The sequence below is a fragment of the Beta vulgaris genome, chromosome 6, assembly GCF_026745355.1.
Source record: "Beta vulgaris subsp. vulgaris cultivar EL10 chromosome 6, EL10.2, whole genome shotgun sequence".
In the NCBI taxonomy this organism is placed as follows: domain Eukaryota; kingdom Viridiplantae; phylum Streptophyta; class Magnoliopsida; order Caryophyllales; family Amaranthaceae; genus Beta; species Beta vulgaris.
This window is the reverse complement of record NC_079207.1, coordinates 69287310-69310524: the sequence shown is the minus strand read 5'-3', so window position 1 is coordinate 69310524 and position 23215 is coordinate 69287310. Positions and strand designations below refer to the sequence as shown.

Here is a 23215-nt window from a genome sequence, read left to right as displayed (position 1 = left end):
CCGATAGAGGTGGTGAATTTCATAATCCTAGTTATTTCCAAGCTTTAGGAATAATACATGAAACAACCGCGGCTTATACACCACAACAAAATGGTGTAGCGGAAAGAAAAATAGAACTTTACAAGAAATGGTAAATTCTATGTTATCTACTCGGGTTTGAGTGATGGTTTTTGGGGTGAAGCGGTTTTAACCGCTTGTTACATCTTAAATCGTGTTCCTATGAAAAAGAACAAAGTAACCCCTTATGAATTATGGTACAAAAGAAAACCAAATCTAAGTTACATTAGAGTTTGGGGATGTAGGGCAATAGTAAAGTGCCGGAACCTAAACGTAAAAAGTTAGGTGAAAGAGGAGTTGAATGCATCTTTATAGGATATGCTGTCATAGCAAATCCTATAGGTTCTATGTTATAGAACAAAACGACTTTTGGTCGGTTCACACTATTGTGGAGTCAAGGGATGCAATTTTTGATGAAAATAGATATTCATCGGTTCCTAGACCAAAGGATATAACTCCAAGTACCGAAATTCAAGAGATTGATCAAAATGATGATCATGAGTTAGATGAACAAATTCTAGATGAAAATGTTGCATCTACATCAACTCAACCAAGGAGAAGTAAACGGGTTAGGAAAGAGAAATCTTTTGGCCCGGATTTTCATGTATATTTGGTTGAAGGATCAAGAGATAGTGTTTTGACTAAATTTCCATATGTCTATAATGTGGAAGGGATCCTTTAACTATGATGAGGCCATGCAATCTCAAGATGCTTCATTTTGGAAAGAAGCTATTGATGATGAAATGGACTCAATCATGGGGAATAACACATGGGTTTTAGCGGACCTACCTCCTAAATGTAAACCAATAGGGTGCAAATGGATTTTCAAGAAGAAAATGAAAATCGATGGAACTATTGACAAGTTCAAAGCCCGGTTAGTGGCACAAGGCTTTTCTCAAAAGCCGGGTATCGATTATTTCGATACATATGCACCTGTAGCTCGAATCTCCACTATAAGATTATTGATTGCTCTTGCAGCAATTCATAATCTTGTGATCCATCAAATGGATGTCAAGACTGCGTTCTTGTATGGAGAATTAGATGAGGAGGTTTACATGAGACAACCGGTTGGTTTGTTGTCAAAGGTCAAGAACAAAAGTTTGCAAACTAATTAGATCTTTGTATGGGCTAAAACAAGCACCTAAGCAATGGCATCAAAAATTTGATGAGGTAGTGTTGTCTAATGGATTCAAATTGAACAATTCAGATAAATGTGTATATAGCAAATTTGATGACAATGGTCATGGTGTGATGATTTGCTTATATGTAGATGACATGCTAATTTTTGGAACTGATTTATCCCAAGTTGAATGGACTAAATCTTTTCTATCGTCTAAGTTCTCAATGAAAGATTTGGGGGAGGCGGATGTCATTCTAGGAATTAGAATTAAAAGAAGCAAAGGTAAATTGAGTTTGTCTCAATCTCACTACATCGAAAAGGTTCTTAAGAAATTCGATGTTAGTGGTTGCTCTTTTGTGTCAACTCCAATGGACCTAGTGAGAAATTAATCCTAATGAAGGTATGTGTATCTCAACTTGAGTATTCAAGGGTGATTGGATGTTTGATGTATGCAATGACGAGTACTAGGCCGGATATCGCATTTGCGGTAGGCAAACTCAGTAGTATACTAGTAATCCTAGTGTACAACATTGGCAAGCTATTCGTCGTGTGTTAAGGTATTAGGAAAAACCAAGGACTATGGTTTATCCTATAGTGGATATCCTTCGGTTTTAGAAGGTATTCGGATGCAAGTTGGATCTCTAATAAAGAGGATCACTCTCCACAAGTGGATGGGTATTTCTACTTGGGGGAGGTGCTATATCTTGGGCTTCCAAGAAACAAACTTGCATAGCGGATTCCTCCATGACTTCGGAATTCATTGCTTTATCTTCCGCAAGCAAAGAGGCGGAGTGGTTGAAGAATCTCATGATTGAGATTCCTTTGTTGCCAAAACCGATATCGCCCATAGCGATTCATTGTGATAACGATGCTGCTTTGGCAAGAGCATATAGTCAAGTCTATAATGGTAAGTCAAGACATATTGGTGTGCGGCATAGCTACATCCAAGGACTTATCAAGGATAGTGTAATCACTGTTGACTATGTACGTACAACGTATAATCTAGCGGATTGTTTTACAAAGGCCTTGGCTAGAGATAATGTAAAGAGGATGGCAATCGGTTTAGGATTGGAGCCCCTCAGAATCACGAATGAGGGAATCTTAACTTAACGCCCAATATGACGTTGGGTCTTAAGTTCAATAAGATTAATTTCTTCATTTAGATGATTGTAGAACTTTTATTCATCCTAAGTTTATAGTTCTATAACTGTGTTGTATAAGGAGGTTGTATAACTTAATAGGTCTCTTGTTTATGCTTTTCACAGTAGCATGTATTTTAGAGATCTACCTATGTAAGTGTGAAGTTTAGCCGCTTCAAGGAGCTAATGGGGCATAGCTTTGATACACTTATGAATAGATATGGACACAAGGCTTTATGTGTCGGTTTATAATGAGTTTGAGTAATTTTATCTTGTGTGTATTGTATCTTCGGGTTTCCATTATGTATTGAAATTGGTTCAATCGTTATCGACACCAATTGGATACGGATACTTGGAATGTGTACTTTACTATATGAAAGTTCAAGTTTTATACACTTTCATTTATGCATGAGATGTTTGTTTTGATGATGTTTAGTGCTTATTATCTTTTAGAATACTCTAAATGGGGGAGGATTGTTGGATAATTTAGAGTATTTGGTTGATTAAGTTCATGTAACGTATAACTTGAATAACTTGGTTATGGTGTCGTTGTTCAATTTACGTTAGTTATACACGTGGATTGTTTACGGTATAGTAAACAATGAGCTTTGAAGTAAATAGAAACCGCAAATGTGCTTGGTGGGTTGAGCCAAGCATGCTGCAGTATATTCGCATGAGTATTAGCGTGGCATTCTCGTACAAGCAGCAAAGCAGTAGCATGTATACTCGCACAAGCAGCAGGCTTCACGATGCTCGCCGCAAGCAGCAGGCGTGGGCTGCAAAGCTTCGCGACTCGCGAAGGATCGTCGCGACTCGCGACAGGCTCGCTCGCGACTCGCGAGCTCTGTCGCGGCTCGAGACGAGAGCCTGTCTTTTGTCGTGGCTTTGTGCATTTTGTGCGGTTTTGACGGTTATTGTTATTTTGCGTGTATAATAGTGGTTTAGTACCACAGATGAAGGAAGTAGTTTTCAGAATATATTCTCTCGAAAAAGCATTCTCTCTTAAGTCTTTTGAGACATTTGATCATCAATCAATATTACAAAAACTTATTCTCATTTTGACAAGATTCATACGAGCGTGACTCTTGTTGTTCTTCTTTGTATCTCGAAATTGAATTCCGTGCAACCCGTGCTTCGTATAGGGTCGGAATATCACTTTTGGGAAAGTGTCTACACACGCCTAGAAGTTTCATTGTTCATAGTAATCATCTTCTTCACCCTTTATATAGTTCTAACATGTGATGTCACCCAATATGTATATATTGAACAACTAATAGCCCATAATCGACTCCACAAGTTTCTTATCGGCCTCGACTATTCCTATGATGTCATTCGCTCGAATCATCTCTTGCAAGACCCTTTTACCGAATGTCGCAAAGGCATAACAACACTCACCCAAGAAGAGTTGTTGAGTGGTCCACTTGCCTCCTCCTTATCGAATCCGTCACATCTAGTTGCGTTTAAAGTAAATTCTCGCAGTAAAGCCTCCGCCTTTAAGTCAACCAACACCTTCACTCATTGTAATCGAACCAGCCACAATGTTATCGAATGCTTTCAATTGATAGGCTACCCAGAGTGGCGGGCGGGGGGAGGGGGGCGACCAAGAGGTGGTCATGGAGGACATGCATGATGCGGAGGACGCATCGAGCGTGGTCAGGGTAGCAGTAGCCCCGCCATGCATAGGCCAACAAAAGCACATCAGCTAGAGGATCAGCTTGATCGAACTGGCAGTGTGGGACTATCGCAATAATCACGAAATGCTGAAAGCGCATGCCTTGCAAGTATCACATAAGAATAGTAGCAAAGTTTGCTTGACTTATTAAATATGCCAAAACTTAAAGACATTTCAATGGTAAGTCTGTTTGGATATATTAGATACATGTGCAAAACATCGTGTGACGTGAAGTTTTTATAATTTATCTGATGTCAAAGATTCATGGATGTTCGGTTGGCTTGCCTGATGAAAGTTTTGCATATTCAACTTATGAGGGACATGTGATTCTCCTCAGACGTCTAAAAATTAACAATGTTTGTTTGTGCCTAAACTAGATTGTAATTTAATTATTTTCGTGCCTTAATTACTAGATTATGAAAATTGTATTGTTTACATATTATGTGTTACACATAGTTGCAGGATGAGGACATTGATTGGAGCAAGTGAGCGAAAAGCTGGACTTTTCTTTTTCTGGGGTGTTCCTAAGGTGACTATCATGGTCATTGAAGCATCAAAGGATTTGTGGTACAAATGTTTCAGTCATCTTTCAGCAAGAGTTATGTGTGCTTTACCTTGCATGAGTAAATCTAGTAGTCGTTTCAACAAATATGATTGTAATGTTTGTTTTCGTGCACACCATCCAAGAACATTTTTTCCTAGTTTTTAATAGTTTGGCTAGTATGGGGTCACTATCGAACCCCTTCTTTTTGTGGAGCATCTTATTTTTTAAGTATAATGGATGATTATTCTAGATATTTGTGGATTAATTTATTACATACCATAGTTGAAGTAGAATCAGTGTTTCTTAATTTTGTGGCTCTAATAGACAGGAAATTTAATCAATTTATTAAACGTATTAGAAGAGACAATGATACTGAGTTTAATTGTTTGCACCCCTATTTTCTCTAACATTGCATGATATTTGAAACTTCTTATATTAAAAATCCACAACAAAATGGGTGTGTACGTAGAACGAAACCATCAACATATTTTGAAATGTGGGTTAGTGCCCTATGATTTCAAGCAAGTACACTTACCTTTACGATAATGGTGGGGAGACTGTGTTCTTGCAACATATATATCACTTGATCAATAGAACCTCCATTGTTGTTCTTAGCTATAAAACATTCGATGGGTCTTTGTATGGCAAACTCCCCATTATGACTGACATTAGAATATTTGGTTGCCTATGTTATGAATGACATTAGAATATTTGGTTCCCTATGTTATGCTCATATATGGAAACATGAAGGATATAAGTAATTGGTAGTTGTTGTCGGAAGTGTGTTCCTATAGGCTATCCATTTACCCAAAAGGTTGAAAAATATTTGACTTAGAAATCAGCGAGTACTTTGTTTCCCGCGTTGTTAAATTCATACAACATGTTTTCCCATTCAATATATAGTAGCATTATTGCCTTACTCGGAAATGACGAGGAAATGCTTGACGTGGATGTTAGTCTCGGGGAGGAGGAGCTCTTGCCTTCGACAATTATTCCCATGGTGGTTAAAGGGGGACCCATGATCGATGCATCGGTTGATACTACCGCTGTTGATAATGGCGGAGGACATCATGACATAATTCCGGAGAATTCGACACCTCACATGCCTATAGGGATGGAGGTTGATGTGCCTTAGGCCATCAATAAGGAGGATGGTGTATTGGCTGAGATTTTGGGAAAGGGTATGAGAACTAAATTGCCATATATAATTCTTATTACAAAGATTATGTATCTCATATTGTACTAAAAAAAGAAAATTCCCTCGCTTTGCATGCACATCGACTCCATCTCTATTAAGGTACTCCTTATCCTATTACATATTTGTTAATTGTGAAAAATTTTCTAACAAGCATGACACATATCTGGCAACAATAACTATAGGACAACCTCCAAAAAATTTTGAGGCTATGGAACATGAAGGATGGTGGAAAGCCATGGCAGTAGAAAATAAAACTTTGGGAGATTAGAGAACTTAGGTGCTACAACCATGTCCTCTTGGCAAGAATGCATTGGGCAGTGATTGGGTATATACAGAAAAATACAATGAGTAAAGAAAGTTGCAACGATTAACGATTGAAGGCACACCTTGATATTTTTGGCCATCGTTAGGTGGAGATACTTGATTATAATGAGTTGCTCATGTGGCAAAAATGACTGTTGTTCGTACCTTCCTGGAAATTACAACTGTTTAAAGATGGGACATTTACCACATGGATGTCCATAATGCTCTTATACATGGTGACTTAGAGGAGTAAGTATTTATGAAAGTCCCTTTAGGCTTTAGGAACATAATACTAATTTGGTGTGCAAAATGAAAAGTCCTTATATGGCTAAAGCTGGCACACTGCCTTTAGTTCGTGAAATTAGCAGCAGTGCTGGAAACTTGTGGGTTTAAGCAGTCATATTATGATTATTTCTTATTCACTTTTATTAGAGGAAAAATGCAGATTAATGTTCTTATTTAATTATGTGGATGACATGATTATTGTAGGGATTGATAAGAAAGCCTTACTGAACTTCAATGTTTACTTGGGCTTGTGTTTTAAAATGAAAGATTTGAGAATTTCCAAATACTTCCGGAGCCTAGAAGTTACAACAAGTCACCAGGGTATTTTGACGAGTCAGCTAAAATATGCATTAAATATTATTTTTGAGACAAGTATACTAGGAGCTAAAACTGCAAATTTCCTTATGGAAAACAATCATCAATATGCAGTGGTAGAAGGGGACCATAATTTGATGATGAGAAATATCATAGACTGATGGGAAAATGATCTATCTGGGTGTTACTAGACCAAATTTGGCATACTCCATTCATATTATGTCCCAATTTATGTTGTCACCGAAGGTTGGGAGGAGACTCTTAGAGTTGTACAATATTTGAAGAAAATTCCACATTAGGGAATTTTATTCTGTTTAGATAGTGATCTTCCCCCCAAAAAGATTGTGTGATTCTGATTGGGTTAGTTGCCCTATTAACAAACGTTCTTTGAGCGGTCGGTTTATTCTACTTGGCTATTCTCCGGTATCCTAGAAAACTAAGAAGCAGCCTACAACGTCCCGTTTTTCGGCAGAGGTCGAATATGCTCTATAGGTGCCATAAAGTTTGAATCAAAGTGGCTCAAGCATGCTTGGTGATCTTGGGATACAATATCCAAAAGGGATGTGCTTATACTATGATACTCAATCTCCATTATTATTGCAAGAATCCAGTGTTCAATGAACGTATTAAAAATATTGAGGCAAATTGTCATTTGTATGTGATACATTGACGGCATGTCTTATTAGTCCTTCCTATGTCCCTACCAAGTATCATCAACTAGCAGATTTCTTCTCTAAAGCCTTAGATTAGGCAGGACCCAGTTTGAATTTTTATTATCCAAGTTGGACGTTCGGTATTTGCACGCTCTAATTTGAGGTGAGTGTTAGGAGAAAAGATATTATTTTTATCTTAGTACTCTTATTGTTCCTAGATTAATTTAAATTAGGATTTTTTTCCTTCAGGTTATATATGTTGATTTTCAAATGACTAGAAACATAACACAAATTGACCAAACTTAATATAAATGTGAGGCGATGTATAGATGAAAATAACAACAATAGACGTCAACCGAAAATTTTCAAAAATGTTTGACTGGTTTGACCAGAGCTATTGTTGCGGTTTCCAACCAAAATCACAGCAATAGATTAAATATTATTTTTTTAATAAAATTTTAATCTAGTTATGCGATTCTGGGTAAAAGCCGCAGCAATAGATTTGAGCTAGATATGAAATTTTTTTGACTGGTCTCCTTCACTATTAAAACACGCTAGGGTTCACTCTCCCACTCACATTCACAACCGTTTTTCCTCCCTCATCTCTCATCCCTCACTTATCTTCTCGCCTCTCTCATCTCTCAACCTCTACTCATTTTCGCCTCTCTCTTATCTCATCTCTCACTCATCTTCGCCTCTCACTCTTCGATGGTAACCAACGACGAAGCAGGGATGAAATTCCTCTCTTCACTCCTAAAAAATCTTTCCTGAAAAAGTAGCTTGAATTGATGCTAGAGATACGAAATTGAAGTTTTTAGATGGAAAACAAAAGCGGAATAAGTGGTTGAAGTTAGTCAACAAGCGATTCCCCTCCGACACCAGAAACGTCAACGAGCTCCTTCTCCGATGAGGGTTTTCGGATGAACCATAAAAATATGGAAATATGTTGAATTTGGCAGTGTAAGAAAAACGGAAGAGAAGAAAAATGAAGAATTAAACAAAGTAAGACATCCATATTTACCCTTTATCCTCGAATTTCTGCGATATTTTCATATCTCGAAGCAGTGGACGAAATATTTTCAGATCCGCAATATTTACCCTTTATCCTCGAATTTGGCAGTGGACGATATTTTCAGCCGCGGTGACTCCACATGTTTGGTTTTATTTTTTAGTTATCAAGATCTAATATACGAGGTGATTTTATTTATTTTCAGATTATTTTCTTATCTATTTTTCTAAATCAGTTTGTAGTAGGTTTTTGGTTTTATTTTTTGAATCTTGTTAATTTTTTTCTCTTATACTTTTTTGATTTGAGTGTATAATTTGTTTGTATATAGAGATTTTTATTTGTAATTTAGTTAGCTTTTACATGTTGGCTGCTGGTTTTGAGCGTTGGTATAGTTTGCTAACATTTTTATGTTTTAAGTTTGATGAAAAAGTTTTAAAAAAAGAACTTTTTTACTTTTACAAGGTACTAACACTTTGATTAGTTAAACTCACTTAATCAGATACAAATTGGAGCTTAAATAGACTTAGTATTTATAGCAACCATCAAGAGAATCATGGAATTAAAACATGTTTTGTGGTTTGACCATTAACCATGATGTTCCGTAGCTTGAGGAACATGTTCTAAGAAATCCACAAACACTACATTGAATTTGAACGTGTGTAACAGCCTTATAATGCATCCTAAAAATCTAGCAATTATTTGTGCAACAATCTCTTAAATTCGATTTTCCTTCAAAATTATTTTAATTAATATAACCAAATTTCAATCTTATCAAATAATATCTAAAAATATTTCTTTTAAAATGAAACAAAAATAATTTTATTTTCGAATAAAGATAAAATCTTTTCCTCAAAAAGTTTTTCCTCAAAATCAGATTTCAAATGGACAAAATCATTAAATGGATCTTTCCTAAAATTTAGCCATTAATTTCTCAACATACTCCAATTAACCGTTGCACATTATTTTGCACGCCTAGTTCCTTTAATTTAGAGTAATAATACTAGTATTTTTGTTACTTACAAAGGAACATATATACATTATCTATCTTTGACTTAGCAATTGTTCCTTACCGAAACTTACTCGTTCCTTACACATGAACTAAAAGATAAAAGTTTAGCTTGTTTCGTTTGCTCCAATGCAACTCAAATACCAGCATTTCCTTTAGCATCTTCACTTAGTCTTCAGAATCCAACTTAATTTATTCCTTAGGCGTAGTATTTTCTTTGCTCAATGCAATGATACCTTGCAGATTCCATTCACTCAACAATTTATTAGCTTATAACTTTGTTTGCATCTATGTCGGTTTGTCATCATCAAAACTAAGGTTCAACAATTCCAAAACCACATATTCCTAATTAAGATTACTTTTGGAACAATCCTCAAAACAATTTGAACTACTAGTTTTTCTATGTATAATAAACCCATAAGGGATTAGTAAAGGTAAGAAATTTTAGAGTTTATATTATAATAAGCTCACCTCGAACTTGACATTATTCCTGAATTGTCCAATATTAGGCTTAGAGCTGACAATTCAGTTACTCGAGTAGGGTTTAGGTTGGGTCATCTCAGGTTTCAGATCATGTTCGGTTGTGTCGGGTCATTACATCAAACAAGTCAGGTGCATGTCGGGTCGGTCCCGCAAAAATCCCAATCCAGCCTAGCTCGAACCGTGAAATTGATGGGTGGGTCGTGGGCCAGATTTCTTGAACCCAGTCCATTATAGCCTGCTACTAAAACCGCCCAGCCCGACCCATGAACCGAACCATCCCATTATAAGTAAATATTGAACCAAATTGTGTATATTTCATTCAAATTGTATATATTTTATTCAAACTGCGTATATTATAATTCAATCAAATTTTAAAATAATGAAATTATTCATTAATATTAATTATATATTTTAATTAATTTTAAAGATTTTATTGTAACAATAATGAATAATTTCAATGATTAAATAGTTTTGAAAAAAAAATTCTCATGCCGTCCCGCCAGCCCGGTCCAGCCCACTAGACCCACGAACCACCAAATTCGCTTCCTGAACCGTGAAAACCGGTAACAGACCGGTGTGGGCTAAGATTTTTTGGCCCGCATACCAGCCCGCACAATCCATGAATTTCACGGTCCGGTCCTGGACCGTGAAATCTCAGTCCAGCCCGCTACGGCTCACGGTCCAGCCCGCCCTGCCCGCACCAGTGGCCATCACTATTAGTAATATAATGACATCTTTACCGCAAAAGGTGGACAAGATCTTGTGCCACTTAAAGTCTTTTCTATGAACATTAACTAAATTTTCATTAACTATTTTTTGATGCTCTTATCTTGATTTCTTTTTTCAAATTTTATTGAACTTCTCTAAAACTTTCTTCATTTTTCTGAATGTTCTTAACATTCCTTATAAACTTTTCTAGAACTTATGTTATTTCCAAACTTTTCTTAATATTTAAAATATAAGTAGATATAAGTTGAACATAACAATATATAAGGTGCCGATATTTCTAATATTGAGGGCCTTATGAATTACCAATTAATAAAGCACTAATGAAATATTCTACATCTTATTTGAAATTATTACTAATAAATTACCCCAAGATTTTGTATATAACAGAAATTACCTTGCTATCACCCCTATATTTTGTTTTTAATATTTCCCAAGCTTGTTTCAATGTCATGGCGGAGGAAATTCGAGGAAAGATATCGTCAACAACTACCGATTGGATGAAAAACAATGATTTTGCATCCTTCTTTCGGTTTTCAGGCAACTTTTGGTTAGGCTCCACCAAAGACTCGGGTGATTATTCGACATACCCACCTTCGACTATATCCCACAACTATAGTGATTTGAACATCATTTGCATTTTGGTGCTCCAAAGGTGATATTTTTTCACCCTTAAAAACTGAAATTGATGGTTGGAAATTTTGGTTAACACCATTGATTGCCATACTTATGGTCACTATGTTTCATGCTCAAAACTCCCGACTTTTTTTAAAAGAAAAATTATATCGCTTAGGATCGAACCTGGATTAGCACTGGTACCATGTTGGAATTAAGAACTTACATAGATATAGAATAAGAATGCAATATATTAAACTTGATTCATAAAACTTAAGTACATCTAACCTTTAAATGGATGGATAGCAACAGCATATTAAGCACAATGGAAGCTAACTAACTCCATTGTAAACTCACACAGTAAGTGATCCACTAACTAATAACTAAGTATACTTTGACTAATTCAAACTCAATAATTTACTGAAACTAAATAACAGCAATTGCATTAGATATTTTCAGAAACAACATTCCCACTACTTTGAAGCATGATTCCCAACGTAAATTACGAGTTGATCATCCACTTGATGCAAAGTATCAATGGCTAGCCAATTGGAGTGAGGAGTGGAGCCTTCTTACACATTCTTTCACATTTTCAGTGAAACCCTTTTCAATCTGCATAAACCAAAGTTGGAGAAATTCTTTATGTATGTTCAATGAAAGAATTCTTTGGTCTATTAATGTGTAAACACGTCATAATGATTTAAACATGATTTTTTTTGTCAAAAATCACCTTATAAAACATGACATTTGTGAAAAACCCACCTTATATGTTTCTTTTTTGCGAAAACAAACCTTAAACAAAAAAAATTTTGCGAGAACAAACCTTATGCATAATTCCGACAATTGATCTAAGGTTTAGGCATTGACCATGTCATAGATTTTGTTGGGTTTAAAAAGTCACGTGTCTGACACATGACATGGTGAATGTCGTAACCTTGGGTCAATGATCGGAATTATGCATAAGGTATGTTCTCGTAAAAAAATTTGTTTGAGGTTTGTTTTCGCAAAAACAAAAAACTACATGTGGTGGTTTCTGACAAATGTTATAATTTAAAAGGTGGTTTTGGACAAATAAAATCCTTTAAACATATATATGAATTAACTTCTAAGGTTTATATAGTATTTACCAAAATAAACTTTTAAGGTTTACATAAGTGCAAATTAGGAGATTGTTTACCTGTGTGACAATTGTAATGTCTAAGCCCAAGCTCTCGAACGGCACAGCACTACAATTAGTAACTCTCATATCATGATTTTCTACCTCTGTAATTAACTTGGCCAAAATCCCTTTGTTGTCACAAGAGACTCTTATAAGAAGGCTTTGACCTGATATTTTAGTTTCAATTTCTGGTTTTAGATCATTAAGATTTTTGGCCTCATATCTACTACCATCTTTAGCTTTTTTAATTAGTGAGCCGCACATGTCAATTGCACAATTGTCATCCACAGTTGAAGAAGAAGCGTTATCATTGCCACCTTCGTCATCACTTACTATCAATTTAGATTTTTTAACCACCACAATGGACTCCACAATTTTCTTTTCTGCCACTTCTTCAAGAGTTTTCACGGTCTCCTGAAGTTGCTTCATGTATTTAATTGCCTCTCCTAAGACCGTTGTTTTGTCCGTCTGCAACAAGCGCATGATGTCAATATAATTCTCTCCATCAATAAGATTTTGACAAAACAAAGAATCCTGTTACAATATAATAACTCTCCCTCCTTTTATATAATATACTGTATACACTATACATATGGTGACATCAGACAGGGGTGTTATTTAGTTCAAACCCTCTCCAAAATTAATCCTGTGTTATATATGTGTTTGGTCGGACAGAAAACATTTCCGACGGAAAATGATTTTCATGAAAATCATTTTTTAGAGGAAAACTCAATTTCAAATTGATCTTCCTTTGTTTGGTTGCAAGGAAAGTAACTTTCTTTTGAACCCATTTTCCAGTTTGTTTTGTGTTATTGTTTGATAGTGTAGGGGTAAAGTATGGCTTCCCTTGTCTCCTAAGAAAAGTAATTTTCCACCCTTGGAGAATGAAGTTCAACCAATATTTTCCTTCATATATATGTTAATCCAATCCAAACCAAACTGAGAAAAGTGAGGAAAATATATAATTTTCCTCGAAAACACTTTCCTCCCAATTAAATACACCCCAATCTAACTTAAGTGTCACTTTTGATAAATGAAATTTATCTTTTCCTTTAGAAAAAATTTCTTTAAGTAAAGGGGAACTTTTAAGGAGCAATGAGTATAAGATTTAGAATTTGTATTCAATCAACTATTTTCAACGTAAAAAGCATAAACAATTTATGTTAAAGATTTATATACTTTTAAAATGATTATAGAGCATGAAGTTTTAGTCTTTATCCACCAGACTATCACCATAAAAATAGTATAATTTTCATATATAAGCTAAGGTAAAAGTTAAATATAAACAAAACCTTCCGTATCAAATACAAACCTTTTTATGGTCAAACTTTCTCAATAGTATCCAAAAGGCAAGAGGGAAGTTTTATCGATTTTCAATTAGAACAGTAAATTGAGCATTTGAGATGAAAATTATTAATGTAGTATTATTATTGAGTTGTTGTGAACATAACACTACTTTAAAACCTACTACTTTTGTTCGATAAAGACATTTCTTATTACCTTAAATACAAGATAATCAATGAAAAGATGAAGTTAGTGGAAAGTTGGATTTTTTATGACTTTTGAGTGCGAGAAAAAGTTAGAAAACATACATCTGATTCAATAAATATATGGATCCATTTGGTGGGGTAAGGGATGTTTTTCATAAGATGAAATAAAGCCAAATAATATAGGGACAAGCTAGATGATGATTGATGTTTGTTGAATGAAGGAACTATGAAAAACAGTAAAATTGTAAAAGAATCTATAATAATCTCAAGATAAAAGGCATGGTAAAGTTTAAACAAAAGGAGTATACCTTTTTAAGACCAGGAATAATGGTAGAAAGAGAAATGAACATTTGGCCGAGGATTTCTCGGCGCTTTCTCTCAGCTATGATGTGATCTTGAACTTGAGTTGGTTGTCGTTTTCTCTTCGTACGACCATTTACTTCTTGCTTCTTATTTTCTTCCTTATTCTTCAATTTTCTCTTTTCTTGGACATTTAAGCTTATAATATCATTGTTATGATTATTATTGTTGTTGTCGTTGGAAATAATATGAGGCATGAATTCTTCGATAAAATCCCAATCAAAATCCAATGGAGGAGAGTTATCAGTGTTGATATACGGAAAATTTTCATCGAGTGTAGTAGTGAGTTGTTCATCAAACAATACATCCATTGTTTCACTTTGGTGATTTTGGTGGCAAGGGTCGCAAATTATAGTTGGAATTGCTGGATCTACTTCCATATCCTGGATGAGGTGAGATACTAATTAAGATGATAATTATTCAATGAAAATTATGAAATGAAACCAATAAACATAATTACATAAAGATCGATTAGTTTGATTTAATTTTATTTTTTTACAACAGCTACATCTACACTAATTAAAGCGATAAAGATTACGATAAAGGAGAATTGATATATACGATGCATAGATGCTAGGTGTTGAGCTTGGCTAATTTGCTCTCTTGGAACTTTGGAGATAGAATATTCATGAAATTGAACTCCAATATGGAGAATGTCTTTAATTACCCAGTTATAGTTTTTCATCAAACAATACATCCATTATTTCACTTTGGTGATTTTGGTGGCAAGGGTCGCAAATTATAGTTGGAATTGCTGGATCTACTTCCATATCCTGGATGAGGTGAGATACTAATTAAGATGATAATTATTCAATGAAAATTATGAAATGAAACCAATAAACATAATTACATAAAGATCGATTAGTTTGATTTAATTTTATTTTTTTACAACAGCTACATCTACACTAATTAAAGCGATAAAGGAGAATTGATATATACGATGCATATTTGCTAGGTGTTGAGCTTGGCTAATTTGCTCTCTTGGAACTTTGGAGATAGAATATTCATGAAATTGAACTCCAATATGGAGAATGTCTTTAATTACCCAGTTAGTGTCTCTAGTTGGCTTACAAAGTCGTACTATACAAAGCTAATAAGTTTTTCATTAAAAAGTATTCTTTCTCTTTCTTTTTAATGATTCTACAACAACGCTGTTACGCTATTCACAAATGTATGTTTGGCTATCATTTGTGATTAATGGGTACGGAAAAATACAGCCATGTCACAACTTATGTGTTTCATTTCATCTTGTGAAATATTTTTAGATCATCAACTTTTGTAATTTTTACAAATGCAAATTTAAAAATATTAATGTTCCAACATTTACATTAACAAGCGAGAAAGGTTAAAATATAACTATAAAAAAGAAACGGAGTGAGTAACAAATATAGGAATACGTCATTTGAGACTTTTTTTCAATATAGTCTTTTTTTACAGGTGCAATCAAGTATAAAATGTATTATTATATACATTATTTCCATGTATATAGATTTTTTTACTGGTGCAATCAAATATATATATGTTGTCATGATTTTTTATTTTTCGGTGAACTCATTGTCATGATTAAATGACATTAAAAAGCTATCAAAAGGTCAGGTCTAGGGTATGTTCTTTTTAACTTATTTGAATTTCTCTTAACTAATTAGACCTTGTCCTTATTTATTTTGTTATGAACTTAGTAGATCATTTTTTTGCAAATTTGTCAAACTTTATCTCTGATTATTTTTGCTGTATTTCAGTTATCTAAACTTAATTAATTGACCTTAATATACATTATTATACGTTATCTAATCTAATTTTTTTGAAGGACAACAAAAAAAATTAGGTGAACATAATGTACCCTTATAATGTCACATATTCCCCCATTTGTTGCACAAAAAATTGCTCACTTTCCTATTTGATACGTTGAACAAAAATTTACTCACTTTTTTCTTATCTTCTTTCTTGAAACATGAGGTCCGCCATAATTTTTTGTTTTATCACTCACATCCATCCTATTTCATATATACCTCTATTTCTAAATAAGTGCAAAAGTTCGACTTTCATGCTTGCCAATGTAGAATTTTTACCATTAATATCTTTAAGTATGTATTTGTAAAAGATATAAAAAGTTAATATTACGAAAATATTCATTGAAACAAATTTAACAACATTTCATATGATCATTTCTATTTTATATTTTAATAAAAGAAGTATGGTTAAAATGGCGTATGAAAATAGTGCAAGTCAATGTATTACATTTAAAAAAGAAACAGATGAAGTAATTATTTATCTCCCCTTAATCCTACCTTTTCGCTTTTTTATTTCTCCCACCAACTTCGCATATAATTCTTAGTTCTTGTGAAAAAGAAAAATGAGTGAAGATTACAAGTTGATTATTCCCTCTGTTTCAAAATATAAGGCATTCACGATTTACTAAAATTTGTTTTGACCATAAATATCTCTCATAATATGATAAACAACATTCATAAAAATTATACCGTTGGATTCGTCTTGAAAAATACTATCATAACATTATCTTTTAAAAAATATTATCAATATAAATTGAGAGCAATTAACCGTCAAAATTCGACTTCATATATTATGCGTGCCTTATATTTTGAAACAGGGTAGTCATTTGATTAATATGATAAAGACAATTTTTCATTTCTTTCATTTAACTTGAAGCTTTGATGTTCACTTTATCATTTTCAAGAAAAATGACGAGATAGCCAGCAGCCAGCAGCCAGGAGGAACCTCAACCTCGCTCAATCATGTGATCACAAGTTCTAATATAATATGGTTTTAAGCACCTTTTTAATGCTTCGCCACAGCCTACAGTTATTTGTCGATAATAATCGTTAGAAACTTAGAATCCAGGGTTTTTAACTTCGTCCGTTTTTTTAAAGTTGTTTATAAGTACAAGGGAGTGCCCCTAAAATAGAAAGCACAAATTAATCTGAACATTTTCTTATTTTACTTTCTTCTGTTTTCAGAATAATCTAAACATTTTTTTTATTTTATTTATCTCAAATTAGTAGGCACTTTCATTTTTTTACCATGGTTCCACAATTATATATTAGTTCCATTAAACGATTACACCTATTTAGCGCATATTTTATCTCTATCAATAAAATTACCTAACTTTTTCCGCCTTTTGATAAAAAAAAAACCCTCCAACTCATATCATAACTATTTTTTAATAAAATAACATTTGATAAGTGTATTATAACTTATAATCTTCTTAAACTACGTGTCTTAATAAGAGTTCATATTTTTCTTAGACAAAGAGAGTCAGCATAAAATATTGATTGATAAGAGAAAAAGTTAGTATTAGGTCCCACATTATGTAAGTATAAAGAGATTCATGTTTTAAAATTGAGATTGTTAGGCCATGTTATTTTGATTTGAGCTGAATTGAGCTCAACTAGACTGAAATTAAATGTATTTCATTGAATTGAATTAAATTGAATTGAACTTAATGAATTGATCTGAATATTAAATAATAAGGATTTTTTGTGGGAAATGACCAATTAAAATAGGATTTTTGTGGGGAAAATCCACTTAAATTTTTTTTTGGAGGGAAGGACCAATTAAAATACATTCGTTGGCAACTAAACACCACATTACAATTTTCAAACCAAATTGTCAACTTTCCGGCATTAACAACTGGTTTCCCACCCAAAACCTCAGTTTTTTTGTTTGTCAACTTACATCCTTTGCTTTCCGACATTAACAATTGAATTACCCCCAAAATCTTTTTTCTTTCTCTCTCTAAAATTTTCATGTCTTTTTCTTCTTCTCCTTCTTACCCCACTTCTCCATCTTCTCAATTAACTTTCTCTCTTCCTCTCTCCTCAATCACTCACATTGTTCCAGATTTTCCAGAAATTTAACCTCTGGTTTTCTAATCAAGATTTTCCCAAAACAAAAAAATGGTGAATAGTGGTAACTCATTTTTGAGCTAGGTATAGATACCATTTCATATCGACTCAACACTCACCGCTTCCATTTACCAACAACAACAAGCCCAATTTTCGATTTGGGTTCACCCGTTTCTCCTCTACGAACTCGGATAAGGGCATCCGCTCCGAGTTCTCTAACTACCACTAACCGCTCTGAGGTTATCGAAGTTGAGGATAAGAGTTTCAATTTCAATGAAATGAGGAAAATTGGGAGAAATTGGGAAAATTAGGGCTTTTAAATAGTAAGAATGGGGGGATAAGACATAACAAAAAACTGAGGTTTGGGAGGGAAAGAAATTGTCAATGCCAAAAAGTTGACAATTTGACTTGAAAATCATAATGTGGTGTTTAGTTGTCAATGGAATTATTTAAATTAGTCATTCCCTTCAAAAAAAATAATTAATAATGTTTACCCACAAAAACCCTATTATATTTGGTCCTTCCTCCAAAAAAAATCCTAATAATAATGATGATGATGGTGTTTTTATAACAACAAAATTGATTATAGAGTTTGAATTGAAATGAGTACGTTAAACTGAATTGAACTTAAGTGTACTAAATTGAAATTAATCTCAAAAGAACGAGGTTTTAGCTAACAAACCAATATCGCATGAGTTGAGTGACCTAAGTTTTTCAATATGAAAACGGAAAATTATTTGAGAATTGATCAAAATAGCACTATGGATAATTATTTGAGGAGTATTTTCTCAAATTTCTATTAATTATAATGTTTTGACTTTTAATGCGTAATAATCTTATGACTAACATATTTTAATATTTTATTAAAAAATTTCAAAAAAGTTGATAGTTAATACATCTCTGACCTTTTACTTGCGACCAAGTAGGTTGTTGGCACACACAACTAGGAAAGTGGTGAGAAAAGGTGGAGGAAAATAATTACAAGTTTTACCGCTTTGTGGCGCACTTTTTTTTTCCCCTCAGTGGCGATTCACGGTATACACCGCTACATCAAGTAGCGACTTTACTTCGTAAACTGCTACCCACAATAGCGACTTAACTTTAACCGCTATTTTGAGTAGTGGCTTGCTTTGCCAAAAATAAAACTAAAAAATTATTCTCGCGTGTTGTCTTACATGAAAGGTATCCATGAACTTAATTTCAAGTTCAATACATAGGAGGAATTAATACTCTTTTTGACATCATTCATCGAAAAAATTTGATAATTCTGCATTTTACTTCTTTTAATGATCTACACACTTTTTTTTGAAGGATCTACACACTTTCTTATATAGGTTGTTTATTTTCTAAACAAACTTAAAAGATGATAAATTTTTCTTAGAGCAACTCTAATGGTAGGCTTTTTGAACTTGCTTGCAATATTTTAAAATAGTGAGCAAGTTGCTCAACCATTGGAGTAGAGTTTAATAGGTCTGCTAGCTAGAGAGCAATTGTTGCTTGCCCAAGCAGGTTGCTTGACTACAAAAAGTTATTTGTGGTGGGACCCATTTATTAAATTACTAATGATATGCAAGAATAAGAACTTAGTTGGCCAAGTGGGTCACATTCAAGCTAGAACTAGTTGTTGTTTGCCATTGGAGTAGTATGTAGCTTAAATTTATTGTACCTTGAAAAGATGATGTGGCATGACAAGCAACATAGGGTTGTTGCTTGCCATTGCCCATTGGAGATGCTCTTAGAAGTGTGTAAAGCAATAAATGGGGTCACATGCTTTGAGAGAAATATAGGGGTATTTTGGAAAATGTGTAGAAAATGATGATAATTTAATCTAAATAAATTGATAAAAAAGAAAATAGACACAATATTTGATCCACTAAAAAAAATATGAACACTATATTATGATATGGAGGAAGTATCATTCTAAGACGTGAGACCCCACACCTTTTGTCTATCAAACCTATATGTGATTTATGTGATGTACTTTCTAACTATTGTTTTGTATTATCTCTTGTGCTTTTGCTCCGTCTCTATCATTATTTTTCTCTCTGTTACGTTTGCTCTCTCTCTATAATATTATATTTCTCCATCTTCATACTTTTTAAATTTTCCTTAAATATGCGGAAAGTTACATAGAATTAATAATTAGAAATAGGAGGAGTACTGACTAAAATATATTTTATGTTAGTTGAAAAATCTACGTTTACGCATTCATGGTAAATATATAAATAGTATAAATATCAAACTGTTGCAATAAATAAAATAACAATATAATTTTCTTAAAAATATGGTGACAATAAGATCGTAAATAATATTAGAGGCGAAGTGCTTAGCTAATAGCTTTCCACTTAGGCACTTACCCAAGTTTATGGGAGAGATGATAGCAGGTCTAAGAAGATGTCTATGGTAAAAGTGTATAACTAACTACTAGTAATAATGTTTGTAATCTTCACTCTTCCGCTTCTGCGTGAGTAATATTTGTCAAAGGATCAACTCAACCAAAAGCTTAAGCTAGTGGTTGGAGTTTCAAAAATAGTTTGATATTCTATCACGCCCTTTCATGTAAGAGCCCGTTGGGTTTGAAGTGTAGATGCAGCACAGGTCTCTCTCAGACCTAGCGCTAAATATTCCACTGAGTAAGAAGGGGTGGATGAGATTCAAACCCGTGACCTTTTTGTCACGCTGACTCTTTGATACCATATCAAATGACTAACTCAACCAAAAGCTTAAGCTGATGGTTGGAGTCCCAGAAATAATTTAATACTCTCTCATTATCCTTATGCGTCTTGTACGTTTTTCCCAGTCCCTTATCATTGTTGACAGAAAACTCAATATAGTTCCATATTATTCTAGCTAGAAACATTGATAGCAGTAGAGTTCTTACCAGTTCAGCTAGCCATGCTTCCATTGTCGTTAAATGTTAAATCTTTCTTTCTTCTGTCAACTTGTGATGTCTGCTCAAAAATAGAATCTACAAACAGGCCAAAAAAATGGGGACTAAGACAAGGACGAAGACAGTCGTAAAAGTATTTGAGAGAGTTGATGAAAATTGAGTAGTATTGGTGTGGACTGTGGTGCTAATAACTGCCAACTTTCTGTTTCAGAGCCCTCATATATATAATTATTTGAGAGAGTTAATGAGAATTAAGAAGTAGTATTATCTGCTTTTTTCAACTATTTTCTTGATTGTGGACCTTTTAGTATTTTAATTAACTCGTACTAAAAAGGTTTGTTCCGAGTAATTTATTTGATACTGTAGTTGAATTGTTACGACATTAATTCTAGAATATTGGTGGTTCAGTGGTTGTACAGTGATGGAGAGTGACATACCAAGAGGGGGGTTGCTAGGCAATTGTTAAACATCCCCTGAAATTACTTAAAATAGCACCCCCACCCGCGATCCCCACTGTCATCACTTACCTCCCACGACGTCCTCCACCGCCGTCACATACCTCCCGCGACGTTCTCCACCGCAGCCGCCCACGCAAAAAGCCGTTGAAATTTTTTTACCATGGCGAACGTCCGGCCAGGAAGTTTCACCCATGGCGCGAACGTCTGGGCCGGACGTTCGTATCATGGGGTGAACGTCCTGGCCGGACGTTCGCCATGGTAAAAAAAAATTCACCTGTTGGGGGTTACGCGAAGGGTGATGGGAAGGTGTTGGTGGTTGTGTGTAACGAAGGACATGGAGGTGAGGGTGGTGGATTGAGGCGGATGGGTGGTGGTGGTACGCATATAGTGTTGAAGAAGGAGAGAGAGAGGTAATTTCATTGGAGGAGAGATTGGTCGAGTGAGGTGGGTGGGTGGTAGTGGCAGCTTGGCAGGAGGGGCGGGTGGTGGTGATTTAAGAAAAAAAAATAAAAAGGTTATAAATGTAATTTCAATTTTTTTGGAACAATTTTAAGTAATTGTAATAATATGATGTATAGAAGTTCGGGTTGTAATTCTCTAAAAAAAAAAAAAAAGTTGGGTGGAGGTGCTATGCTATCATTATTCATTTCTGTCAATGCTAAAATTATGTCTTTTTTGGAAAAGGGATCATTGATTGTAATATGCTTGGCATGGATCGAATCTATTATTCTATTGTTTGATAGATAAAATTGTCTACTCCTAACTAGTTTGTTGTTTAGCTGGACAATCATTGTGGCCTTATGGAAGCCAAAAAAATAAAATCGTGAAAATTACTCCCTTTATTTTTTTTTTAATTGAAATATTTGTTTTCACACATGGATTATGGAAAAAATTGCAAAAGGTAAAAGTTATAGAGAAATAAGTAAAAGAAAAAGAGAGGTGATGGTCAACCTACTATACAAAAAAAAAAAATCAAATATCTCATCAATAAATAAAATGAAGTAAGCAATAACTAGAATTTTCTTCTACGTTGTCATTACTTATAGAAGCCACAGAGGAACATTTTTTGAAAATGCTAAAAGATATCGATTTTTGAGAATAACATTTGTACATGGAGTATGGCATGTTTGAATGAGAACGCAAGAAGACTACGGGTGCGTTCTGTTCAACTTAAAAAATTAAGTTTCAGGTCCAATAAGTTCAGATAAGTTCAGATAAGTTCAGATAAGTTGCAATAAGGTCTAATAAGTGCAATAAGTTCCAATAAGGTCTAATAAGTTCCAATAAGGTCTAATAAGGTCCAATAAGTTCCAATCAGGTGCAATAAGTTCCAATCAGGTGCAATAAGTTCCAATCAGGTCTAATAAGGTCCAATAAGTTCCAATCAGGTCTAATAAGGTCCAAATAGTAATGTTTAATAAACATTTGTATTATTGTCCACTATTTTGTTATTCATAATTTCATATCACTATTAGCGATTATGTTATTATTAGAATTTTAATTAAAGTACCACAATGATTATATAGTATTATACTTGTATTAGTGTCTATTATTTATTATTTATTGTTATTATGTCTATTATTTATTATATTTGTATTATGTCTATTATTTTATTATTTATTTGTATTATGTCTATTATTTTATTATTCATATTACTATTAGCTGATTATGTTATTATTAGAATTTTTTATTAAAGTACCACAATGTATAGTATTATACTTGTATTATTGTCTATTATTTGATTATTCATATTGCTATTGAATAATATTATAATCATGGTCAAATAATTAAGGTTAACAATAATAATAATAATAATTATTATTATAATTACAATATTTTGCAATTCGTCTTTAAATAACTAGAGATAACA

At 33.8% G+C, this 23215-nt stretch overlaps 1 protein-coding gene, 1 long non-coding RNA gene and 1 other non-coding gene across 3 annotated transcripts in view; 1 reads left to right on the top strand and 2 right to left on the bottom strand.

The window, feature by feature from the left end:
* LOC104897817 (transcription factor bHLH18) overlaps positions 1-21091 on the bottom strand; it is a 54520-nt gene extending 33429 nt beyond the window's left edge. Inside the window, exon 1 of the mRNA XM_010684764.3 lies at positions 20879-21091. Coding sequence (XP_010683066.2) covers positions 20879-20902 — 24 coding nt within the window. The 5' untranslated portion in view covers positions 20903-21091. The remainder of the gene's footprint in view (positions 1-20878) is intronic.
* Positions 11334-12416, bottom strand: LOC104897816 (uncharacterized). Its single transcript, XR_008969777.1, has 2 exons — positions 12303-12416; positions 11334-11737 (listed from the first exon to the last, which is right to left on the bottom strand). It is a non-coding gene; the product is annotated as an uncharacterized LOC104897816 (transcript).
* On the top strand, positions 14810-17926 carry LOC125498933 (uncharacterized). The gene is made up of 2 exons (XR_007275531.2): positions 14810-14916; positions 16830-17926. It is a non-coding gene; the product is annotated as an uncharacterized LOC125498933 (long non-coding RNA).
* Positions 21092-23215: the final 2124 nt, after the last annotated feature.